This window comes from Desmodus rotundus, chromosome 3 (assembly GCF_022682495.2).
Source record: "Desmodus rotundus isolate HL8 chromosome 3, HLdesRot8A.1, whole genome shotgun sequence".
NCBI classification, from domain to species: domain Eukaryota; kingdom Metazoa; phylum Chordata; class Mammalia; order Chiroptera; family Phyllostomidae; genus Desmodus; species Desmodus rotundus.
This window is the reverse complement of record NC_071389.1, coordinates 122,174,103-122,196,860: the sequence shown is the minus strand read 5'-3', so window position 1 is coordinate 122,196,860 and position 22,758 is coordinate 122,174,103. Positions and strand designations below refer to the sequence as shown.

Below are 22,758 nucleotides of genomic sequence, written 5' to 3'. Positions count from 1 at the left end.
AAACAAATTTCCACCACAAAATGTTTATCACAAAAGTAAAAATTTAATAACTGACTGTGATTTCTTTTGTATAATAATTGAATTTAATTTCTTTTATAATTCAGATGTACCAAAAAAAACAAAAGGAATTCTTTATTTTGGGTCAACATTTTGCTTAGTCGGGGTTCAAAGTCAGTACTCTCTATCACTGTGTAGACTACAAATGTTCTTCTATAAGAACCACTATAAAAACCTACCTCAGCCAGCCAGCCATACACACTCAAGCAGCACACTGGCCCTGGCCTACGGGGTGTAGCTGCTGACCCCTCCTATAAATGGCTGTAGATCAATAAAGGTTTAGGTTATTAGGAAAAACCTTTTAGTATATTAAAACAGCTTTTAATATTTTTAAAAATTAATATGATGTTATTTAAAATTAATAATTGGTCATAAATTCATGTACATCACGTATTTTAAGATTATCTTCTCTGTAAGTAGAGTCTCTGATTTCTTTTTTTTAACTCCGCTACAATATTACAGTGAGAAAAATAAGACACTTATTAGAGATAGCTAAAATTGAGTTGGCTAATTAAGATCCTAAATAATTTAATATACCTTCTACCATACTGGAATCATAAAGAGTGACTAATGCCATGTAAAATGAATCAAACCACTAAATTTTATTTTTCTATTTACCTTATAGTATCTCTTCGGAGGGAACGTCAAGTAATTTGTTTATTCTAAATTACACAAAGTGGCCATTTTAGAGTCATTTAACAGAACAGTTTTAATTAATAATATTGCCCCAAAAGAAACTGGTTTATCTACAGATAGGTAAGCTCCAATACCTGCAAGCATTAAATGTCATTCTAAACTTTTAAGATTGGGGTTTGGGGGCTGGGTTGGAGGGTGAAGGGAATGAGCAAAAAGTAGAAAAAAGAAGATGAAGAACTCATGGACAAGGCGAACAGTGTGGTGCTTGCTGGGGCGGGGGTGGGCAGTGGAGGAGGGTGTATAGCAGGGGCTGGTGATGGACGGAGACTTGACGTGGGGCGGTGAACACACACTACAGCGCACAGACGGGGTGTCGTAGAACTGTGCGCCAATCAGTGTCACCCCAACAAGCTCAAGAAAAAGGAAAAAACAAAACAAAAAAGCAGGCATCTCACATTAGCATGTCCGGACCCCACTCTTCCTCCTCTACGGGGCTTCTGCTTTGACCGTCCCAGCTCAGTCTGATTGCAATCAGTTTGCCAAGCCTGGTAATTCTACCCCTTCAATGTCTCTCTCATCTGTGCCTTATTCTTCCTGTTTCAGGGCTAGATCACAACCCCCTTTCCTTTCTCACCCCCATCACAAAATGAAAAATAAATACGTAAAAACAAAAAAAACCCAGACTTTCAGGACTATTGGCTCTGTTTTCATTTAAGTAGAATAAACAAACACTCGGTGTGAATTAATTCAATTAGGCCAGTTCATTCAACTCATCAACCAAGTTCTTAAAGACTATGTGTTTCCAAAATAGGTTCAGAATGGATCATCTGCTTCATTAAATCAACGCTTATCTCAAGCACCTGCAAGTTCATATTTACATCATTTACAAGTCTCTTTCCAAGCTTGTCTTTCCGTTGGGACTGAATTGCTCTCCAAGTTTCTCTCCATTTAGGCCGTAACAATTGCTTTTATATAGTCAGCCCTATCAGCCAGGGGCAGATTTCCTAGAACATGGAATAGAGCACACGCAAAATACAAACACAGCTTGAATAGTATTTACATGGTAGAACAGTCTTTACCAATTAGTCCAGTCCATTGTAGCTGTGCAATTTTTCCTGTGGCACGCAGAATCCACATAGGAACCTCTTCAAACTTTTCCCCCCTCTCCACTTTCTGAATGTGCTTGCCTGTCCTCTTGGACGTGCTGACACATAGGACCCAAAATTAAATTCCCTCGTTTTGAGTTGAACCAAGGTACTCCTTTTGTTACCGTGGTCTTTGCCTTAAATGAACAGGCTCCTTTTTTTTTTTCTTGTGGTTAAAGTAAAAAAGATTTTGTTTATATGTTGTCTTATTTTTAAACTGGGGAATGCCGGTGCCCACTGATGCTTTTGTTTGTTTTCAGCGGAACTACATGTTTACATGCGATACTCAAGTTCTTATTTAGCTGTGCCTGCGCCCTCACTGCCACGCACCCTCCCACTTTCAGATACCTAAGCAACCGTGCAAGCAGCCAACTTTTTCTAGTAAAGTTTCAGCCATAAACCTGCCGTTTCTTACAGTTAAAAAATGGAATTCCTATGAGCTAACCCTACCCCGACATCTGTCCTCTTAAAGTAATGAACAATTCCTTGATAGCTGATAAGATATGAACTTCTGGACCACAGTGCTGAAAAATGTACTTCCAGAGGTCTTGTAGTTCATTTATTATTCCTTCTTGCCATAATTTCCTTGGAAAAGAGTGTATAATAAATGCAAAGTTGTATCTTTTCATTAATTTATTTAAATAGTTATACTTTAGCTTTTTAAGATTCTTGGATTTATTCATGATAAAATGGAGGTAAACAAATAATATTAAATATCAGCCAGTTTTGACCTGTCTGCCTGCAAGAGAGGTAACCAGCTTTGACTAGAATGCCAAGCAGTCCTGCATTTTCTTTTTAATTAAATATAGTAAATGATTTGCAAAGAGAACCAAACACGGTGAACTAAATATTTCATTTGTGAGATGACAGGAGGTCTTTTTGTTTTTCAACTCTTGCAAGACTATGATTAGGAAGTGGAGATTTAAGGTTAAGTTCACAAATGTAGATTTTCTTTGCCTTAATAACAGGCATTATGGTCCCTGTAACATATTTCGGAGACCATTTTATACTTAAATGGTTCTATATAAATAGGAACTCACAACATTAAAAGAATGAAAGCTATAAATAACATTCTTTATTTCCCTAGTAGAGAAATGTGAAGGATTAGGAAAGTTGATAAAGCCACACAGGATGTCAAAGCGGTAAGGGAAACAGTACGGTTCAAATTCCTGAAATACATATAATTTAGTCTCATTCACCCACATACATAAAAAAAGAAATGTAGTCCTTGCTTTGAAAGGGAAACTTTGTCTGAATTTTCCTTAACTCCACAGTCTCAGTCACTTACTGGTACCTTCTTTCTTGGTAGCTTCTGTCTTGTATTTTCTGGATTAATTACAACAGTTCGAGCCACGACTACCAAGACAACATATCCTTTATACTCCTACGTATGTGTAGCATGCGTCACTCCAGAATGCTAACTGAATCAATGATACCGAATCGATATATCTGACCTGCTAACATGCCCCTACCCCTGAAGATTTGGTTAAAAACTGCGAGCTTCCTAAGGTATTTTGAAGTACCATGAACACCAAATTTATGATTTAACTAAATGATTTTTTAAAATATATAAAACTACTATAATTAAAAGTATCCTAAGCATAACTAGATATACGACTGCTTCCAAAGTCCAACAAGGAAAACTACACATAAGGTTAGAATAGACAGTATCTGAATTTTGTAAGATATGTGGTATAACACTTCTGCGGTCTCAGAACTAGCGTATTTAAGACCCAGGTTGAAGTGAATAGTGTGCTTTGAAAACACCATGGGGACTTGCTAATTCTGGCATGCTTTATCCTTTCCACCTTTCTGCTGCCTTCAAGAAACTGTTCTGGCTTATTAGTTGAAAGAATTTGACACATTATTCTACCAGGCTTAGATGCAGAGAAGAGTCGCTAAGAGCAGTCACCATAAGCTTTATAGAAATAGAAGCTGGAAGTGGACAAGACACATTAACAGTAAGTCCTCAGTGTTGTCAATAGGTTCTGCAACTTGAAGCAAAATGACATATAATGAAACCAATTTTACTACAGACTAATTGATTTACATTATACACACACACATACGTGGATTAATTTGAGAGAGAGAGAGAAAGAGAAACATCAGTTTGTTGTTTCACTTCTTTAATCATTCAGTGGTTGATTCCTGTGTGTGCCCTGACCAGGGTCAAACCCATGACCTTGGGGCATCAGGATGATCCTCTAACCAATCGAGACTTAGCCAGGGCTACATTTCTATTTAACAAAAGTGAGGATCCTATGGCATCTCATCAACATTATAATAACAAAACAATAGTGAATGAAATCACCTTATTCAAGTACCTGCTGTATAACATTTCTTCATGGGTACACCTGGCACTCCTTTCCATGTGGTAGCTATTCCTAGAGATACCTGTGTGTGTCCTTAGTGGGCCTAAGGAAGTTTACACTGTGAGAGAGTTCTCTACAAAGGAGTGGAGGTGAAATATCCATTGGAGAATCTGAGGGAGAAAAGTCCTGGCTCATAAACTGTCAGGCCTCTGAAGAACATCACAGTGAGGATTTACCCAGTCTTCCAACCCAACTAATCTGATACTGGCGCATTACTGCTCAGTTTGAGTGTTTTTGTTTTCTTCAACATGTGTCAACCCTCAGTCTTGCCAGATTTAGAGGTATGAATGCCCAGGGCACAAAGCATTCCCTTTCTTTCCTCTTGTGCTTTCAACATTTACCTCCTAACTGAGCAATCAAAAGAATCTAGAGGCATACCACCAGAACCACAGCAGTTTGGACCTGGAAGGAAACTGAAGACCGTGTGGTCCAGTCGCTCCAATATCATAAATGAGAAAAGCAAAGCCTGGAGCAGTGATGTGGTTTGTCCAAGGTTACATGACAAGTTTAGGCAGAAATATGAGAAACCAAGACTCTAGAGTACTTGCCTTGTTCTTTCATTAGTGGGTACAGTCAATGCACAAAAAACTATTTTTTCTGCCGGGTCCATCGTGGCTCTTGTGGTCACATATCTGGAGTAAGTGCACACTGGTCCTTAGGCTCAATTAAGAGATCTCTGGGCAACGGAATGGCTCATTCTGTCTCATTTCATTGAATCCAGAGTCAAGCTGATGAAGGCAAATTTCTCTGAGCGGTTGTCACAGCCAAAGAGCAAATGTCAATTGCCATGAGTACACTCTTTCCTTTCCTTCTGGTTTTCACTCTTAGGGCTAGAAAGCTGACATTCCCCTGCTACTCTCAAACATTCCACGGGCAGGCAAATTTCAAACAGCCTGAAAAAGCACTTTGCAAAATATTGTGTGCTCCCATTTCTTGTGTAGGGTCTCTAAAATCTTAACCCCCTTTTGGATGGGCTGGGTTTTGTCCTGATTTATTTTAGTCCTTTCCCTAAACAATGAATTTGGGTCTTCAGTGTTCACTTCAGGCACGCTAACTTCGCATTTTCTTGTTTGAATTAAAGTGATGTAGAAACCTCAATCTGATTAAGATGGTAATCAGCCCAAACACTATAAATATGTGTTTTTCCCAGGAGAGGTCTATAAATGGCCCCTGAGCCAGACACAAAATAGCACAGTGAGGAAGGAAGAGCATGGGGAGGGGAGGGCAGCAAAGTTGACCTAGAGGCTCAGTTTCCAGTCCCGGCTCTGCTAATGCTCTTTGTGATGTTAGACACGTCACTGAATCTGCTCAGGGCTTCAGTTTCTCCATGTGTGGAATGAAGGGGTCTGTCCAATCTGTGCCAGCCAAAATGGGGGCCGTTACTTGAAATGTGACTAGTATAACTAACGAAATTTTAATTTTTTTAGCTTTAACTTGTTTAAATTTAAAAATCAGTACTTGATGTGGTGACTAGAAAACTTTTTAAGTGTGTTTGGAAAGGCTAAGTATATAAATCTATATTTTCATGAAACTCTAATCATGGAGTAAATATTTCTGATGAAAATTTAGTGTCTGAACTAGAATGTGCTGTAGATGTGAAATACACAGTGGATTTCGAGTAATGTAAAACAATGTAAAATATGCCATTAATAATTTCATATATCAAAAGGTAACGTGATAATATTTTGAATATTTTGGACCACATAAAATTTATTATACTTAATTTCACCTGTTCCTTGTAACACTTTTTTTAATGTAGCTACTAGACGATTTCACATTACATGTGTGGCTTCTACTATATTTCTTATCATTCAGTGATGGTATAGATATTCCAAACAGTGCCTTAGTATAATCACTTACTTATTAAGATGGACCCTGTAGTTTAAGTACACATAAGAGCCACTTAAAAATACTATTTAACATCATATTTTATTCATTTAACTAACATTTTTAACTAACTTACTCCTTTTTTTAAAAATAAATACTTATTATATGAGAGGTAGAAGTAGATAATTACAGTGTCTACTTAGCTGACTCCTATTTCTATAGTAAGTACTCCAAATCAGAGGGGTCAGATCTCAGGATCTGAACTTACAATTAGTGAATTTACTCTGTGGTCACAGCTGATTGGACGATGGTGGACCTCTGAGCTAGATGGGCCAAGCAGAAAGTCCCACCCTAAAACTAATAGTGGTAATAAGAACTACCAATCAGTTTCTCTGCAGGGTGGAAACTGTGACATAAAAATTGGGGAGCACTGGGGAAGTTACAATCTACCAGCTAACTGGAACAGAGGAGACACCTCCTGCATAGACAGAACAGAATGAGGCAGAGATGCAGAAGTGGGGAAAGGAAAATCCAGTCTCAGATGGAGTCCCTTCATGAGGCCTGGCTGCATCCTTGCCCTTGACTGGAATACTTCAGCATTCTCATATAATGGGGATTTTTGTTGTTATTAAACCTGAGTTCATTACTGTTAGTGAGAACTGAAGGATTTTCAACAGAAAAGATGGGCTCTTTCAAGATTTAGAAAATAGCGTCTAACTGGTAAGTAGTTTTTGAGTGTCTGGGACCTATATGAATGGTGAGGGAGTAGCAAGAACTGGAAGATTTAACCCCTAATCTTTAAACAAATGAAATGTAGTAAAAAGAGAAAATACAACAAAATAATAATGACAACACCTGACACTTACTCTATGGATTCTGTACCTCAGAGTTTTCATCTTAATGCTTTCTCACCATAATACTTTGAGAGAAATACATAACACATGTACTTTTTAAACAACTGAATAAGCAATGGATGACCAGATATCCAAAATGAATAGTTTCTAGACAAATTCTATAGAAATTTGGCAATAATAAACTAAAAAGTAAGGCCCACAGAGCAGAAACCATGTCAGTATTATTGAGCAGCGCCACACAAAGCACAGAGTAGGTGTGATGTCAATTTTTACTGCCCAAATGATACAGGGAAGAGAGCGTGGTCTGAATAGTAGGAAATGACCTTGCGAGACAGAGTGATCTCAGGCTGACCTTGAAGGAAATGACCATTAAGATGCTTTTGGCCCCAGGATATTTCGTGATTCTATGGGTAGAATATGGATGGGTAGTCAGAAAGGAAAGGGCATCCCTGGTGTAGGGAAGTCCCACTAAACAGTTTCGGAATTGAGAATAAGCACGGCGACTTTAGAAGGCTGGGACTCATCTGGCTGTAGTGGCATGTTTGTGTTGAGGAACAATGGTATTTGTGATGAGGTGGTTAGGGTGGGGTAGGGCTGTGGAGAGTCACGAGCACCAGATTCAGGAATCTGACTTTCAGCCTTCCATCACTGGGAACAATGAAAAAGTCCTCGAGTATGGAAATGACGCAATAGTAAGTAGTGTAACAGAAGGCTCAAGGAAAGCACAGTTCCTCAAAATTGCGTAAGACAACTCTCATACCTGAGACCTTTTACAAAATGCACACCTAACTGTGAGTGGAAGATAACGCATTGAGGTGCAGATTTTATGTAATGGTGCAGCTATTGTGAGGCGTTCACCTCATCTCACCCTATTAATCTTGCAGATGCTATTCAGGTCAAATTTGTACCTCAGGGAAATCACAAGTGATTACATGTTGGGGAACTTGCCTCCTTTCTTCTGTCTTTACTTTTTTCCGGCAGATATTTATTAAGGGCCTATCATCCATTAGGCAGTGAGGATATAAGAGAGCAAAAACATGCCATTCATACCCTCATGAAGTTTAGAAGCGGACGATTATCAATTAAGTAATTCCACTAATAAATGAAAAACTGCTACTCTGAGGAACGCTAGGCAGCGAGTTTCTACTAGGAGGGTTTGGTTTCATTCAAGGAGGAGAGGGAAGGTTTCCTTACAGAAGTGAAATTGACCTGGAAAAGGCCATGAGTTACCCACGCGGGAGGGCAGACCAGGCACAGAGGAAGCTGTGGGCAGCGGAACGGTGGCAGCAACCTGTGTAGATGAGGGACTGAGCCGGTTATGGAAAGGTGCCAGGTCAAACAGCTGTTGGAATCTTTGTTTAAGGAGCTCCTTTTCCTGTTTCCCAAGAACAATGAGCAGCCATTCAAAGTATATGAAGAAAAAGGGGTAAAATGATCAGTTGGAATTTTTAAAAAAATCTCTCGCCTATTCAAAAAATTGAAACCTCCAATGTTGAATTCTGGAATGGCTAGGAAGATGGGAAGGGCCCAGGAGCAGCAGGGTCCGGTAGAAGAAGGTGAGAGTAATTGAGAAGTGAAATCACGCATACCTGAGGAAGGCTGTTACACAGGGAAAGGGGCTGGGAGGCATATGGTTAGGGTAACATTACATATTGCCAGTGACTTGTTTAACCCTGCTTAATTTAACTTAGGTAAAACTTACTTCATTAAAAATCCACATGACAGTGAAGACTGGTTCAGGTAAGAATCCTCAATAGATGCTAAATCTAGGGGAGGAACTTTTATGGGGAACTGTACATGGTCTGTAAGTATCTCCTCAAAGATTGCTTATTAGTCGCTAATGAGTAAACACACAAAAACAGTGGAACACTTTAACCAGGTGATCAAAACAAACAGCACTGGAAGGGGGAGATGGTCATTTGTGTGCCATGAGATGTGATAAACTGATTATATATCATCACTTAGGACTCATAGAGGCTTGGAATGCATAATCCGAATATTAGCATTCAGAAACATCAAATGTTTCAAAGAGAAACATTGTATTTAAAGGGGAAGGCTGTATTACTAAACAATTTCACTCTCTCAAATACAATGAAAGGCTCAGGAACTCTTAAAGGAGACTAAGGAGAAATGATGTATTAGTTCCTGTGAACTTAATAAGCTTAAAACAGCATAAATTTATTATTTTACACATATAGTCCTCAAGATCAGCAGTCCAAAATAAGTCTTAGTAGGTACAAATCAAGGTGTTTGACAGGGCTGTGTTTCTTGTAAAGGCTCTACAGGAGAATCCCTTCCCTTGTCCTTTTCCAGCTCTGAGAGGTCGTCTGCATTCCTCAGCTCATGGCCCCTTCTTCCATTTTCAAAGCCAACAGTGTAATAGCTTCAAATAACTCTCTGGCTCTGACACTCCTGCCTCCCTCTTATAATGATTCAAATGATTAGAATGGGTTCCCCGGGATAATCCAGGATACTGTCCCCATCTCAAAATCCTTAATTTAATAACATCTGCAAAGTCCCTTTTGCCTTGTCAGGTAATATATTCACAGCAGGAGAAATGTTTGGGGAGCCATTATTCGGCCTATCACACTTGAAATAAAAATGCAAATCATGATCCTAGATTGGTTCTCATGCTAGAAGAAAATAAATGCCAAAAAAGTTGAAAAAGTTGAAATACAACTAGTAGATTGAAGTATTGCAGTTATTCCTAAACTTTTTGAAGCTGACACCTGCACTGTGGTTATATGTAAGAGAAAATCATTTACTTAGGAAATACACATTGACGTACTTAGGGGTAAACAGACATAATGTATATAACTTACTCAACAGCTTTAGAAAAATAATAAAACATACATGTGTGTAAAGAAAGCACGCATTTAGGAAAGCAAACAAGGCAAAGTGTTACAAGTAGATGAATCTGGATAACAGAATATATGGTATTCTTTGAATCGTCTTACAAACTTCTGTAAATTTGACATTATTTTCAAATAAAAAGTTAAAAGAAAACTTATGAGTATGGGATTCACTTTAATTAAAAGCTGATGGATACTTTGTACTCAAGTACCTCAGGAACCCCTAGTGTATATCATCTTATAGACTGAAAATGACGGACGACGTGCGGCACACGTTCAGCAAATTAATTTGTGTTCTTTCTACGTAACATCACTAGTGCATGTAAATGGAAAGGCTCAGAAGTGTTTAAGACTTTTAAGGTTAGCAACTGAAAGGAAATCTTAAGTCTGGCAGTATTACAGCTTTAGGAAGTTTAAAATAGAATTGGTAATTATCCTTAGATTTAAATATCAACTGGTTGATCACACCCTGCTATTTGTGAGAGTGAACCTGCTGGGTAATTTTCCAGGAATGGCCTTAGAAAAGTAAGCTCTCCTTTGCAGGTGTATTTATCTGATTTTTAAAACAAACCCCCCAAATATATAGTGTATTCTATTTTAGAGCTTTCTCCTGCCCAGTGCCTCATGCAGAACTTTATTGCTTTGGCCCAGAGAATTTTTCTAATACAAATTTTGACTCCCACTCCACCCTTTAATGTTTAAAGACAGAAGATAAGGCAGCAGGCACTCTGACCACTGCCAACTCATTAGGGGTCCGTCCACTGGGAAACTCCTCTGGTCTTGGCAGAAACCACCATTTTAAACTGAAGGTAAAAGAAAGCTTAAGACCCATTTCTGCCCAAAGACCTATGTGTGGGCTTATTTTCCTTGTCAATTGTGGTAGCCAAGAACAGAGTTATTCCAGTTATGCCAGGATGGTGTGCCAAGATCAAATAATAGAGGACTTTTCTCAATTACAGACACAAGAAGAAGACATGTGGCATTGAGTTAGATTTATTTTTACAAGTTTGACTCTTGCTATTACTAGCCAATACCAAAATCTGTGATTGAGCACAGTCTATGATTATACTGGTACAGAGTACTCTACTTTGATATTTTCAATTTAACACTTGTTTTTCAAAGAGTTGCACAATTTCTTTGAGTGAGTTTGGTAATCAGAAGCCTAAAGTCCTTCTGCAGTCCAGAGCAGGGTGCATCCTTATTGAAACAGACTAGGGAATATATAAGTTGCTCCCAGCTCAAAAAGAAATACAATTTTTTTTAAGAAACACAAGATAAACAACTGTCTTTTAAAAGTGCATTTATCTTTTAAAGAGATTAAAGAGAAGGGATGGGAGGGAGAAAGAGAGGGAGAGAAACATCAATGTGGGAGAGAAATATCGATTGGTTGCCTCTCATATGCACCCTGACTGGGGACTGAACCTGCAACCCAGGCATCTGCCCTGTGTGGGAATCAAAGGGGTGACCCCTTGCTTTGCAGAGCAATGCCCAACCATCTGAGTCACACTGGTCAGGACAAACAACTATCTTCTACTGAGTTTATTCACAGGGCTTAAAGAAGGGAAAAAAACCAAGACTACATGCATCCCGTGTACATGACTTGAATAGAATATGCCAAAAAACACAAGGACCACTCTGTCCTTCACTCTAACCTGAACTCTGACAAATAAGCCCAGGGTGCACCTGTGGGGAGAAGATAACAATGACCATTCATCAGCACTCCATAGCCACAGAAACTTGTGCCAAAATGGAAGAGCCTTCCCGGACCCTCTCACCCCAATAAAAAGCCTGAGCATGCACATGTAGGCGTGGTTCTCTGGTTCTGATCCCCAGAGTTCTCACCCTCCACAGAACTGAAATAAATCTTACCTTTGTTATCAGCATCCCTGATCTAAATTGTTTTATTTTGGGAGAAAAGCACCCAAAGGTGTTCCAGTTCAGTTCAGTAAGATTTGGCAACCTAGACGGGACTACAGTGTGCTACAGGTAAGTGGGTCTGAGGAACTGAGGATGGAGACCAGGGTCCTGGGGTCAGGATGGACCTACTGGTCACAAAGAGATTTCTTTCAGTTCCTTCCAAGATTCTGGTCAACACTTTCTCCTGATCCCCCAGTACCCTTTTGCCCAGTTAAGATTTATTTCTTATTATTGTTGATCAGGAAGTTCTCTCTCATCCTCTCTTTTGGCTTCTGATTATTCTTTGGATTAGATTTATAATTTTAGACCATTAGGGAATGTGCAATTGTGTCCTACTTTCAGGTTGGGATTACACCAATCACTGTTAACTTTTGTTCTTATTTCCGTGGCCACCATGGCACCTTCTGCCATTCTAAAGACCTAGGTCTTTGACTTAGTCATTGGGGAGCCCTGGTGGGTTCCAATTTGTCTTTTTTGTCTTCTCCCTCTTTTTGTCTCTTCTCTCTTTTTTCTCCCCTCCATTCATTCTTTCATTGTTGGGTCCTCTCCGTGAGCCATAAAACCTGCCCTTTCTGTTGTTTTTGTGATTGAACATACTTCCTTGACCACACTCCCAAATCCACACTCCTTCTTTGAGACTCTGTCCTGTTTTCACCATCCTCTCTCAGAACTGCTCTATCCTCCTCTCTCTTTCATTGTTTATGAGACTCAGGCTAAACTCCAGGACTGTTTAGACTTCTTTTCCAACTGGACACAAACTCTCCTCAGTGACTCCAGATTCGTTTCTATTTCCCTTCTTTCCTCCTTTAGGAGCTGCCTCCAGGCCAAACCATGGAGTCCAGTCAGAGCTCTGTCTCCCTTAACACCCCTCTAGGGTGCCTCCTAAATAATTGGGCCCCTTCCCAGCTTGATGACCTTAAGAAAAAGAGACTTATTAGGTACCGTACACAAGGTTGACCTACATATCACTTAGGGGATCAGGAAAAATGACCCCCCTCTGGTTCTCTTTCCTATAATACCATTCTTCAACTCCGTCACTTTTGCTGCTGGGAGAGGAAATGGGATGAAATCCCCTATGTTCAAGTCTTTATGTCTCTCTGCCATGCTAAGGAACTGCAAAAGAAATGCTGACTCCAAAACCCTGACTCCTGCCTCTTCCAAGTTGCCCTTGCCTGCTCCTCAGACAATGATGACCCCTTGGATGTTCCATTGATTTCCCCTAACCAGCCACCCCATTGTCTGAGCCCTCTTTCTCCTCCTCCCGCTATTCCCTCAGCCACTCCTCCCTATGATCCCTCATCCCATTCCAAACCCCAACCTTGTCCCTCCCCATAAGCCACTGTTTGGCCCAGAAAATCCACCCAAACTTTCATTGCCCTTTATGGGAGGTCCCAAATGGGGAAGAAGGAACTATTCAATTCCATGTTCCTTTCTCGTTCCAAGACTTAGCTGAATGCCAGGAGAATCTTGGTTCATTCTCTGAGGACTCCCAAAAATGTAAGGATGAATTACTCAAAATGACCATTAACTTCTCCCTTACTTGGAGAGATATTGTGATTATCTTAACCAGATGATATAATGAGGATGAGAAGAGTAGATTCTTAGAGCTGCTAGGAAAGTAGCAGATGAGGAAAATGCAACAAATGCAGACAAATTCCCATGGAATGACCAATAACATCAGGAAACCTGTCAACTTTAACAAAATTAGAGAAATCACACAAGAGCCTCATGGGAATCACACTGTCGTCCTTGGCAGATTTACTGAGTCCCTTTTTAAGTGTACAAATACATTGACCCTCTGGAGGGGCAAATCGTTTTAGCTCACACCTTTATCATTCAGACTGCTGCAGATATAAGAAGAAAACTACAAAAATTAGAAGCAGAAGCTGAGACTTCCTTTACCATACTGGTGGAGGAAGCCACCCAAATTTTTAATAATAGAGACTTAGAGGAAGAGGCAAAAAGAGAGAAAAAGAAACCAGGAAGGATGAGAGAATAGAGAAGCAGACCCATATTCTCTTAGCTGAACAGGCTAAGCTCTTCAAGGGACTTACCTCTCAACCTCCTCAACCCAACAAGGGAAAGAACTTTTCCTCTCAGAGCCATCAGGCGACTGGAGGAGCTGGATCCAAGATAGGAGCTAACCAATGTGCTTGTTACAAGGAAGAAGGCCGCTGGAAAGGGGAGTATGTCCCCTTTCTTGAACAAAAGTAGACAAGAGAAACCCTAAGAAAGTGGAACCAACTCCCCAGTGACCCCCTTGGACTGATGGTACCCAACAGGTCTGTGAGCCTCTGCCCACGATGAAATAACCATCACTTACCTTGATCCTTGGGTGCAAATGAAAGTTGAAGGTAAGAGTTATTCACTTCTTCTCAATACAGGGAGTACCTTCTCAGTCCTTCCTTTCAAGGTTAGTAACCTATCCTCTAAAACTTGCTCTATTATTCATGTTCATAGTTTTCCTAAGGTAAGCTATTTCACCCAGACTCTAAGTTGTAATTTTAAATCATGGAAAGGAATATACTCTTTTTATACATTTCAGAATGTCCTATTCATTATTAGGCAGAGACATCCTCCATCAGCTAGGAACTAGGATTCCTCTAACCCCTAGAACACAACCAGGACTGGAGAACAACTCATATAGCTCTCCTTCCTAATTAGCTTTTGAGAGCAATACCTCCTCTCTCTTTCCCTTCTTTGGGCAATTAGATCCAAAGGTATGGAACACTACTCAGCCAGGTCTTGCTTTTAATGTTTCCCCCATTGAAGTTCCTCTAAAACCAGGATCAAGTTATTCCTATATAAAACAATACTCACGGCAAAGAGAGGCCCTAGGAGGATTAAGACCGATTGTACAAAATCTCCTAGATGCCAAGATTATCATCCCCTGCCAGTCTCCATGCAATACTCTCATTTCACCTGTATGAAAGCCCGGTGGTACCTACAGGTTTGTCTGGGACCTCAGAGCTATAAACAGCGATGTTGTCCCGATCCATCTGCTTGTGCCTAATCCTTATACTCTCCTCACAGAAGTTCCAGGAGAGGCCTCTTTCTTTTCTGTTTTTGGATTTAAAAGATGCCTCTTTTGTCTTCCTCTCCACCCCTCATGTCAATTTCTTTTTGTGCTCAAGTGGAAAGATGAGAGAAATAAACAGAACTCTCATCTTTGCTAGACCAGACTACCCCAGGGGTTTATAAGTAGCCCACATATATTTGGGAGGGCCCTAGAAAGAGTACTTAGGGAACTCCAGCTCACCAACAGCACACTTCTACAGCACATGTATTATTCACTAATTACTAGGCCTTCTTATGAAACCTCAAAACGGACACTCTTAAAACTTTAACATTCCTGGGACAGCATGGGTATTGCGTCTCTCTACAGAAAGCACAAATGTCACTAACCACTATTAAATATTTAGGTTTCCAAATAACCACAGGAAAGAGAATGATTGACCCTAAGAGAAAGGAAGCCATCACCAATATTATTAGGCCAGCTACAAAGAGGCACTTAGGAGAATTTTTGTCCTAACTGGATTTTGCCATGTTTGGATTCCTAATTATGGCATAATAGCCCCAGGAGTTTTAGGACAAAGGTTAGGACCTACTTTTCTTTTCTTTTCTTTTTTTAATTTATTTATTTATTTTTATTCAGTTACCATTGTCTGCATTTTCTCCCCTTCCCTCCACCCCACCCCAGCCAGTCCCACCTCCCTCCTCCACCTCTACCCTCCCCCTTGATTTTGTCCTTGTGTCCTTTATAGTAGCTCCTATAGACCCCTCTCCCCACAAAAAATGTACCCTATGGTACATTTACACAATGGAATTCTACGCAGCAGAGAGAAAGAAGGAGCTTATACCCTTTGCAATGGCATGGAAGGACCTACTTTTCAAAGCAACTTGATGCAGTTACTAGAGGCTGGCCAGCCTGCCTTAGGGCAGTGGCAGCGACCTCCTTTCCTTATTAGTAAAAGAAGCCTAAGTTAACTCCAGGCCAACCTACTGAGGTCCTTATGCCATATCAGACTCAGGCGGTATTAGAAACAAAGGGAGGTAAATGGATCACGGGAGGAAGAATCCTACAATAGCAGGCCTTCCTGCTAAACACTCATGAAATTACCATTAAGATTTATAATACCCTGAACCCAGTTACTCTAATTCCTCTACTAGAGACAACTATATCCCTTACACATAACTGTATTGATGTTATCAATGAGATATTTTTCTGCAGATCTGATCTACGAGACAATCCCCTACCTAACCCTGACCATACCTAGTTTGCTGATGGTAGTAGTTTCATAGATCTAGGGATCAGAAAACCAGGATATGCCATCGTCTCCTTATATGAGACTATTTAGGCCCAACCACTACCACCTAGTACTTCTGCCCAGAAGGCCAAACTAATTGCTCTAATTTGAGCCCTGGAGCTAGAGGAAAAAGAAGAGGATAAATGTTTACACTGACTCCAAGTATGCTTTCCTCATCTTACATGCTCATGCAGCAGTCTGGAAGGAACGAGGCTTACTAACAGCTAAAAATTCTACCATTAAACATAAAGACCTCATCATTCGTCTCTTAGAGGCAGTTCACAGGCCTAAAGAAATAGCCATTATTTATTGCAAGATACATCCAAGAAATGACAGCAATATAGCCACAGGAAATTCTAAGGCTGATAAAGAAGCTAAAATAGCAGCCCAATGACCCTTAACATCGCTGCCCACCCTACAACTGCCTCTCTTTCCAGAAATATCCACCTCCCTTAACTGCTCAGATTCTGATCAAAAGTAGAACAAGAGCTACATTTAGAATTAAATCCCTCAGGGTGGCATGCCTCAAACCAGGGTAAGATTCTAATCCCAACTATGGAGAATCATTAATGTCTTCCATGAAAGCACCCACTATGGGCAAGAGGCCCTCCATACTTTATTATAACGACCTTTTCTAAATACTAACCTCCTTAACACCATTACGCAGGTAACCTGGGCCTGCGAGTGATACCTCAGGAATAATCCTAAAACGTGTCAGCCACCCCCATGACTACCTTTCATCCAACATTGAGGGACCTACCCTGGGGCCTGGGGAGTGCTGGCAGGTTGACTTCACCAACATGTCCCCGTGCCAAGCATTCAAATGTTTATTAGTCTTTACAGATACATTTACAGGCTGAATTGAAACCTACAGAAAGAGCCTCTGAGGTTTACAAACTACTCCTAAAGGAAATAATTCCTAGATTTGGCCTACCCCAATCCCTTCAAAGTGACAATGGGCCCTCTTTTACCACTCAAGCCACTCAAGCCCTCGCTTCAGACTTAGATATTAAATACAGACTCCATTCCTTTTGGAGACCCCAAGCCTCTGGAAAAGTCGAACGAGCAAACCAGTCTCTCAAAAGAACACTCACTAAACTTTGCCAGGAAATAGGTTCTAATGGTTATCCTTACTACTCATTGCCCTTATGAGACTACAGGCCACCCAAAGAACTGCATTAAATATCAGCCCCCTTAAAATGACTTATGGTCATCCTTTCCTAACTGCTGACCTTACTGTGACTTTGACACACAGCAACAACTCAAATAGTTTCTTAATCTTAACTAATTCCAACAAGCCCTGCAGGAGTGGGGGAGTAAACATACCCTACCCCACCAGAGAAACAGTCTCACTATTCACCTGGTGCTCTAGTTCTCATTGAACACTGGCAAGAAGAAGGAACAAACAATCATTTAACTAAAAAATAGAAAGGACCTTTCCAAGTCACTTTAGCCTCTCCACCTGCTATTAAGGTATGAGAATATAACTCTTGAATTCATATTTCCAGGGTAAAGCTTTTTTGAATTACAGAGAACACCCCCCTCTTCTGAAAAAGAAGACAACACCCAATACTCCTGTGAACCTCTCAAAGATTTAAAGCTTCTCTTCAGAAAACAGGTAAGTGACGTGCTCTCCTTACTTATCCTATTTTCACTTTTTAGACAAACCTAGGGGGGAAATACTATAACAATATGACCAAAAGGGGAGCCATGGAAAGACAACTCTCTGATAACACTCTCAAGGGCAATAGCTGAGGGGGAAAACAGACAACTAAACAATGGCTGGGTACGCCACAGACATCCACAGAAAAGAAATCTCTCTCCTTAGCCTAGGCTGAGACTAGAATGGCAAATAATTCATCGTTTGGCAGCCTCCCATCTTTTACTCTTAAAGAACCCTATATAGCCACACCTTTCATACTGGTACAACCACCCCCTCTAAACTCAACCACTTGGTTTTATACAGCCTCTTCCAAACATAAACCCTTTAATCCCAGCATTTCTATCTTTGCTTATTCCACACAGGCCACGCCAAAGGCTACCACCTTACTTACACTCCGGCAATTATACTTTAGATAATGGTTCCTTTCCAACTCTTCCTTCTGCACTGATATTAAACCTTATGTAGGACACATCCATGACCACTAGTGCCCCTGAAGGCTGAGCTTTCTTCTGTGGATATTCCTCCGAGATCTTTAAGAGCTCTGTCTGCCCTACAGCCACCAGCTACTTGGCAAAAGTCTAAGCCCCTATCTTATTTATGGACAATGCACCCTAGGTCGTATCATTCCCAGATTAACTCTCTACAATCATACCAAACACATGTTCGAACTCGAAGAGGTTTATTAGACAACATCCTCTCCTGGGAAGAAAGGAATTTACCTCTTTAATCCTTTGGGCAGGTTACATTGAACATGAATTCATTTTGTCCAACCTTACTGCCAAAATAGAAAAATTCTCTAACGAGATAGGAGGAGCTTTAAAGGAAATGCAAAAATCTTTAGACTCAATAGAAAATGTTGTCATATAATAGAATAGCCCTTGATTATCTCTTAGCCTCAGAAGGCAGTGTTTGTGCAATCATTAACATCACCTATTGCACTTACATAAACAACTCAGCAAAGGTTGAAACTCATATAAATGAAATTCCTAACAACACCTCTTGTTTAAAAACCCTCTGAGAAACCCAATTACTGACAGGACTGGTAAATGACTCCCTAGAGCAAACATGGGGATAATGGTTAGGGTCTCTCTTCTTGCCCATTTTAACTTTCCTTCTTATAGGCCTCAGTTTTCTAATTTTTGGTCCTAGCCTCCTACAATATCTAAAAAATTTCAGCAACTCCAGGATTATGGCCATCCAGGAAAAAAGCATGATCACACATCATTGATAACAACTTCCTATTTCAACCAGCCCACTACACTAGAAAGGGAAGAAAGAAATTTCTACGCACTAAGGCATGCCTAAGACCCTTCCTAGCAGGAAGTGACTACAGGAGAGGAGACCACCTCCCCTTAACCCCATAAAGATTTAGGAGTATAAAATCTCTTTGGGGGAAATGAGACAGAAAAGGGAAAATAAATTGCTGCCAACTCAAAAAGATATAGGGATTTCGTTAAGAAACACAAGACAAACTGTCTTTTACTGAACTTAGTCACAGGGCTTAAAGAAGAAAAACAAGACCACAGGCACACTGTGTATGTAACTTGAAGAGTATGTGCCAAAACATAAGGACCATTCTGCCCTTCATGCTAACTTGAACTCTGACAAACCAGACCAGGGTGTACCTGTGGGGAGAAGACAACAATGACTATTCCTCAGCACTCCACAGCCATAGAAACCTGTGCTAAAATGGAAGAACCTGCCCCCACCCTCTCACCCCAATAAAAAGCCTGAACACTCACATGCAGGCGTGATTCCCTGGTTCTGATCCCCAGAGCTTCCACCCTCTGAAGAGCTAAAATAAACCTTTCTTTCATTATTGGTGCCCCTGATCTATGTTCTTTTATTTGGGGAGACAAGAACCCAAAGTGTTTCCTGTTTGGATCAGTAACACTTACCATTAGATGCTTCACTTAGTACACACTCCCGTTAGTGTCATTATTTAGATAACCAAATTCTGTAACCCAGGGTTAAGTCATATGGCCTGAGGTTTCTTTTTAAGTTGGTCACTCTCTAGATGTGTAAGCTTTGGTAAAATACTTCCGGGCTGTGAACTGCAGTGTGTCATTTGTAAAATAGGAGTCACCTCAGCTATGCTGCTTCCTTCACAGGGTTTCTCTAATCATCCAAAGAGACAAATATGTGAAATCATTTTGAAAGTGGCTAGATAATTTCTCTGCAATTATTATTAAAGACTTTGAACATAAGGCTAAATTGACACATATCTGCTTCTTAAAGTATCTAGTGAAGTGTGTGTCCATAGTTTTTCCTAAACAAATACTGCCTGAGTGACGGAATGATCAGGTTGATCAGCTTTCAGGATGCTCTGGTTTTACATTCCCATCTCCAGTGAACTGCCCCTAATTCACCAGGACAGACATGACCTAGACTTGAGGATAACTGGTTCAACACAAAGACATTTGTTCAAAGGAGTTCTAAGGAACTTTAGACAATTCATGCTAACAGTCTTACTTTACTAGTGGAAAGAACTATGCCGTTGGCACTCTCTTGAACTACTAACCTTGTAGTCTTTGAAAAACATTTTAATTAAGCACAAGCAGTTAGTAATGTACTTAACACACTTAAATTGGTAATAATTTTAACTGACTCATCCACAGAAATTACCCAAAGCTAAAGACAACTTGCACAATGTGGATGTATAATAAATAGCAAATTAAGGAAAGGTGTCTACTTGCAGAGTAACCCAAATGATTTTAAGTTACCTCAACACAATATAGTAGTTCAAATGAATCCACATGGAACAACGCTAGTTATATCTCAAAGGCATGCTACAATATAAGCAAGTCCCAAAGTGGTATACACAGTATAATGGTATTAAAATAGGACAATATGCAAAAATATCTGATGTATGGATGCATAGTTTGCAGTAAAACTATAAGAGCATGAGGGCTACCATATCCTATCCTGCCCCCCACAACTCCAGGGGAACCTGTACTCACGCCAAGTCCTAACAACATGCCTTAGAATAAAATATTCCAGCTCAGAATCCTTGTACCTAAGAGACAAGCTGTCTGTAAGAAACAAAGTGGAAGCTAATGGACATAGAAAGGGGGAATACAGGGAATTTAGTTATATTTACAATGTTTCATTATTTAAAAACATATTTAAAGCAAATATTGCACTTGGTCAGGTTTGACAAACTGTGTAATGGATACAGCGGCATTTCATTTCCTATGCTTAAAATATCTCTTCTTATATGAATCCTGATACTATATAGTGAATGAAATTATAATTTCTTGGTTACAGTAAGAAAGGGGTATTTATAATCATAACCTCATATTTTTATGGTAAGGTTCTAAGAATCTATCACATTGTTAATAAATTCAGAGATAAACTATTTTGTGTTCTCAAATTAAAGAGAAAGACTTACATAGGACCTTTTATTGATTTCTTATTTTTTATTGCATTTATTGGGGTGATATTGGTTTGCAAACCATACAGGTATCAAGTATACAACTCAGCAAAACATCATCTGCACACTGGATCATGTCCCCATTGCCACAAGCAAAGTCTCTCCATCCCCATTTTCAGCCCCCTTTGCCCACCTCCACCTACCCCACATCTCCCTTTCCCTCAGGCCATCACCACACTATTCTTTGTGTCTATGTGTTATGTATATATGTGTTTTGGCTAATCCCTTCACCTTCTTTCATCCAGTCCCCCTTCCCTTTTCAGACCTTTTCAAGTATAAAAAGGCTTTACATAATTTTACACTCAAGTCTTTTTGGAGAGAGGTTCAAAAAAAGAGAGAAATTTGTGGCTTGCTCCCAGGAAGATGATCTTATTCACTTTAGGAGTACAGGCTCGGAGACAATTAGCAAACTTCTAAATGTCAGATACTTTCCTATATCAATAAGATGATCCCATTTCTTTTATCAGCTACTGAAATGAAACTCAGAAATGTACAGTTTACATACCAAAATGTCCATCCCGGGGACATACTTGAGGGTTATTTTATAGTCTTTTGGAAGATTTGCCACCTACAGAGACCAAAAAAAGGAAAAAAAAAACTGTAAGACAAGCCATACATATCAATGAATATGTTGTTTTACACAGGATTTCTATATTTACATATATAATGATTTTTCATTCTTGATTTCCCTTTGTAATCAAAGCAATCTCCAAAAATAAAGTGATAATACAAATCTTTTGGACTCCAAATCCAGTTATGGGAGTTTTGGAAACATGATCTGAATTGCAATTTCCATCTGTGGTCTTGGAATTCCCTTCCTGTACTATTTTCCCACTTGTTCTTCCATATAATTAAGAACACTATATATATATTTTTATATATTTATTTATTTATTAATTTTTTTGTCAGTGGTTTTCAAAGTAATATGTCAGCATTACCGGGAACCTATCTGAAATGTCAGTTCTCAGCCACACCAGACCTACAGATTCTTACTCAACAACTCCCCAGATCACTCTCACAAGCGCTCTAGTTTGAGAAGTGCTGCTCTACTTCTGGTCAGGATGGCAGCATAGGCAGACATGGCTCGCCTTTTCACACAACCGCACCAAAACTACATATATAGCACCCATCACTCAGAAGTGTCAGAAATCGAGTTGGATGGAAGTCTGACAACTACAGAATTGAAGAAACCATCTCCGTCCAGACTGGTAGGAGGGGTGCAGATGCAGAATGGCTGGTCCCTCACCCATACGTGGTAGATAAAAATTCAGGAGGGATATCTCAGGGGTAAGAAGTCCCAGGTCCACACCAGGCCACCCAGCCAGAGTTCCAGTGCCAGGAAGATAAGTCCCCATAACTTCTGGCAGCAAAAACCAGTGGGGATTGAAGCAGTGGAAGAAACTCTGGAGCCCCAAGCAGTCCCTCTTAAAGAACCCACACACAGACGCACAGACTCCGACTCACTCATTCTGAGCTCCAGCACTGGGGTAGCAGCTTGAAAGGCACTTACCCAGTGGCACACAGGGAGAAATTGAAGTGAGCATCAAGGTGAGCAGAGGCCACTGTCCCTTTTCTAAACCCTACCCCCATGGAGCCTGCAAGCTGGTATCATATCAGAGACTCCATCAACCTGGTAACACAGTTTGACCTGCCTTGGAGATCCCTAGAAACTCTGCCAACTCTACGTATGGACCA

The 22,758-nt window shown here is 40.1% G+C and overlaps 1 protein-coding gene across 2 annotated transcripts in view; it reads right to left on the bottom strand.

Annotated features, from left to right (window-relative positions):
- KITLG (KIT ligand) overlaps positions 1 to 22,758 on the bottom strand; it is a 92,321-nt gene that overhangs the window by 27,791 nt on the left and 41,772 nt on the right. For both annotated transcript variants that reach the window (XM_024572331.4, XM_024572186.3), the window contains exon 3: positions 21,569 to 21,631. In XM_024572331.4, coding sequence (XP_024428099.1) covers positions 21,569 to 21,631 — 63 coding nt within the window. The remainder of the gene's footprint in view (positions 1 to 21,568; positions 21,632 to 22,758) is intronic.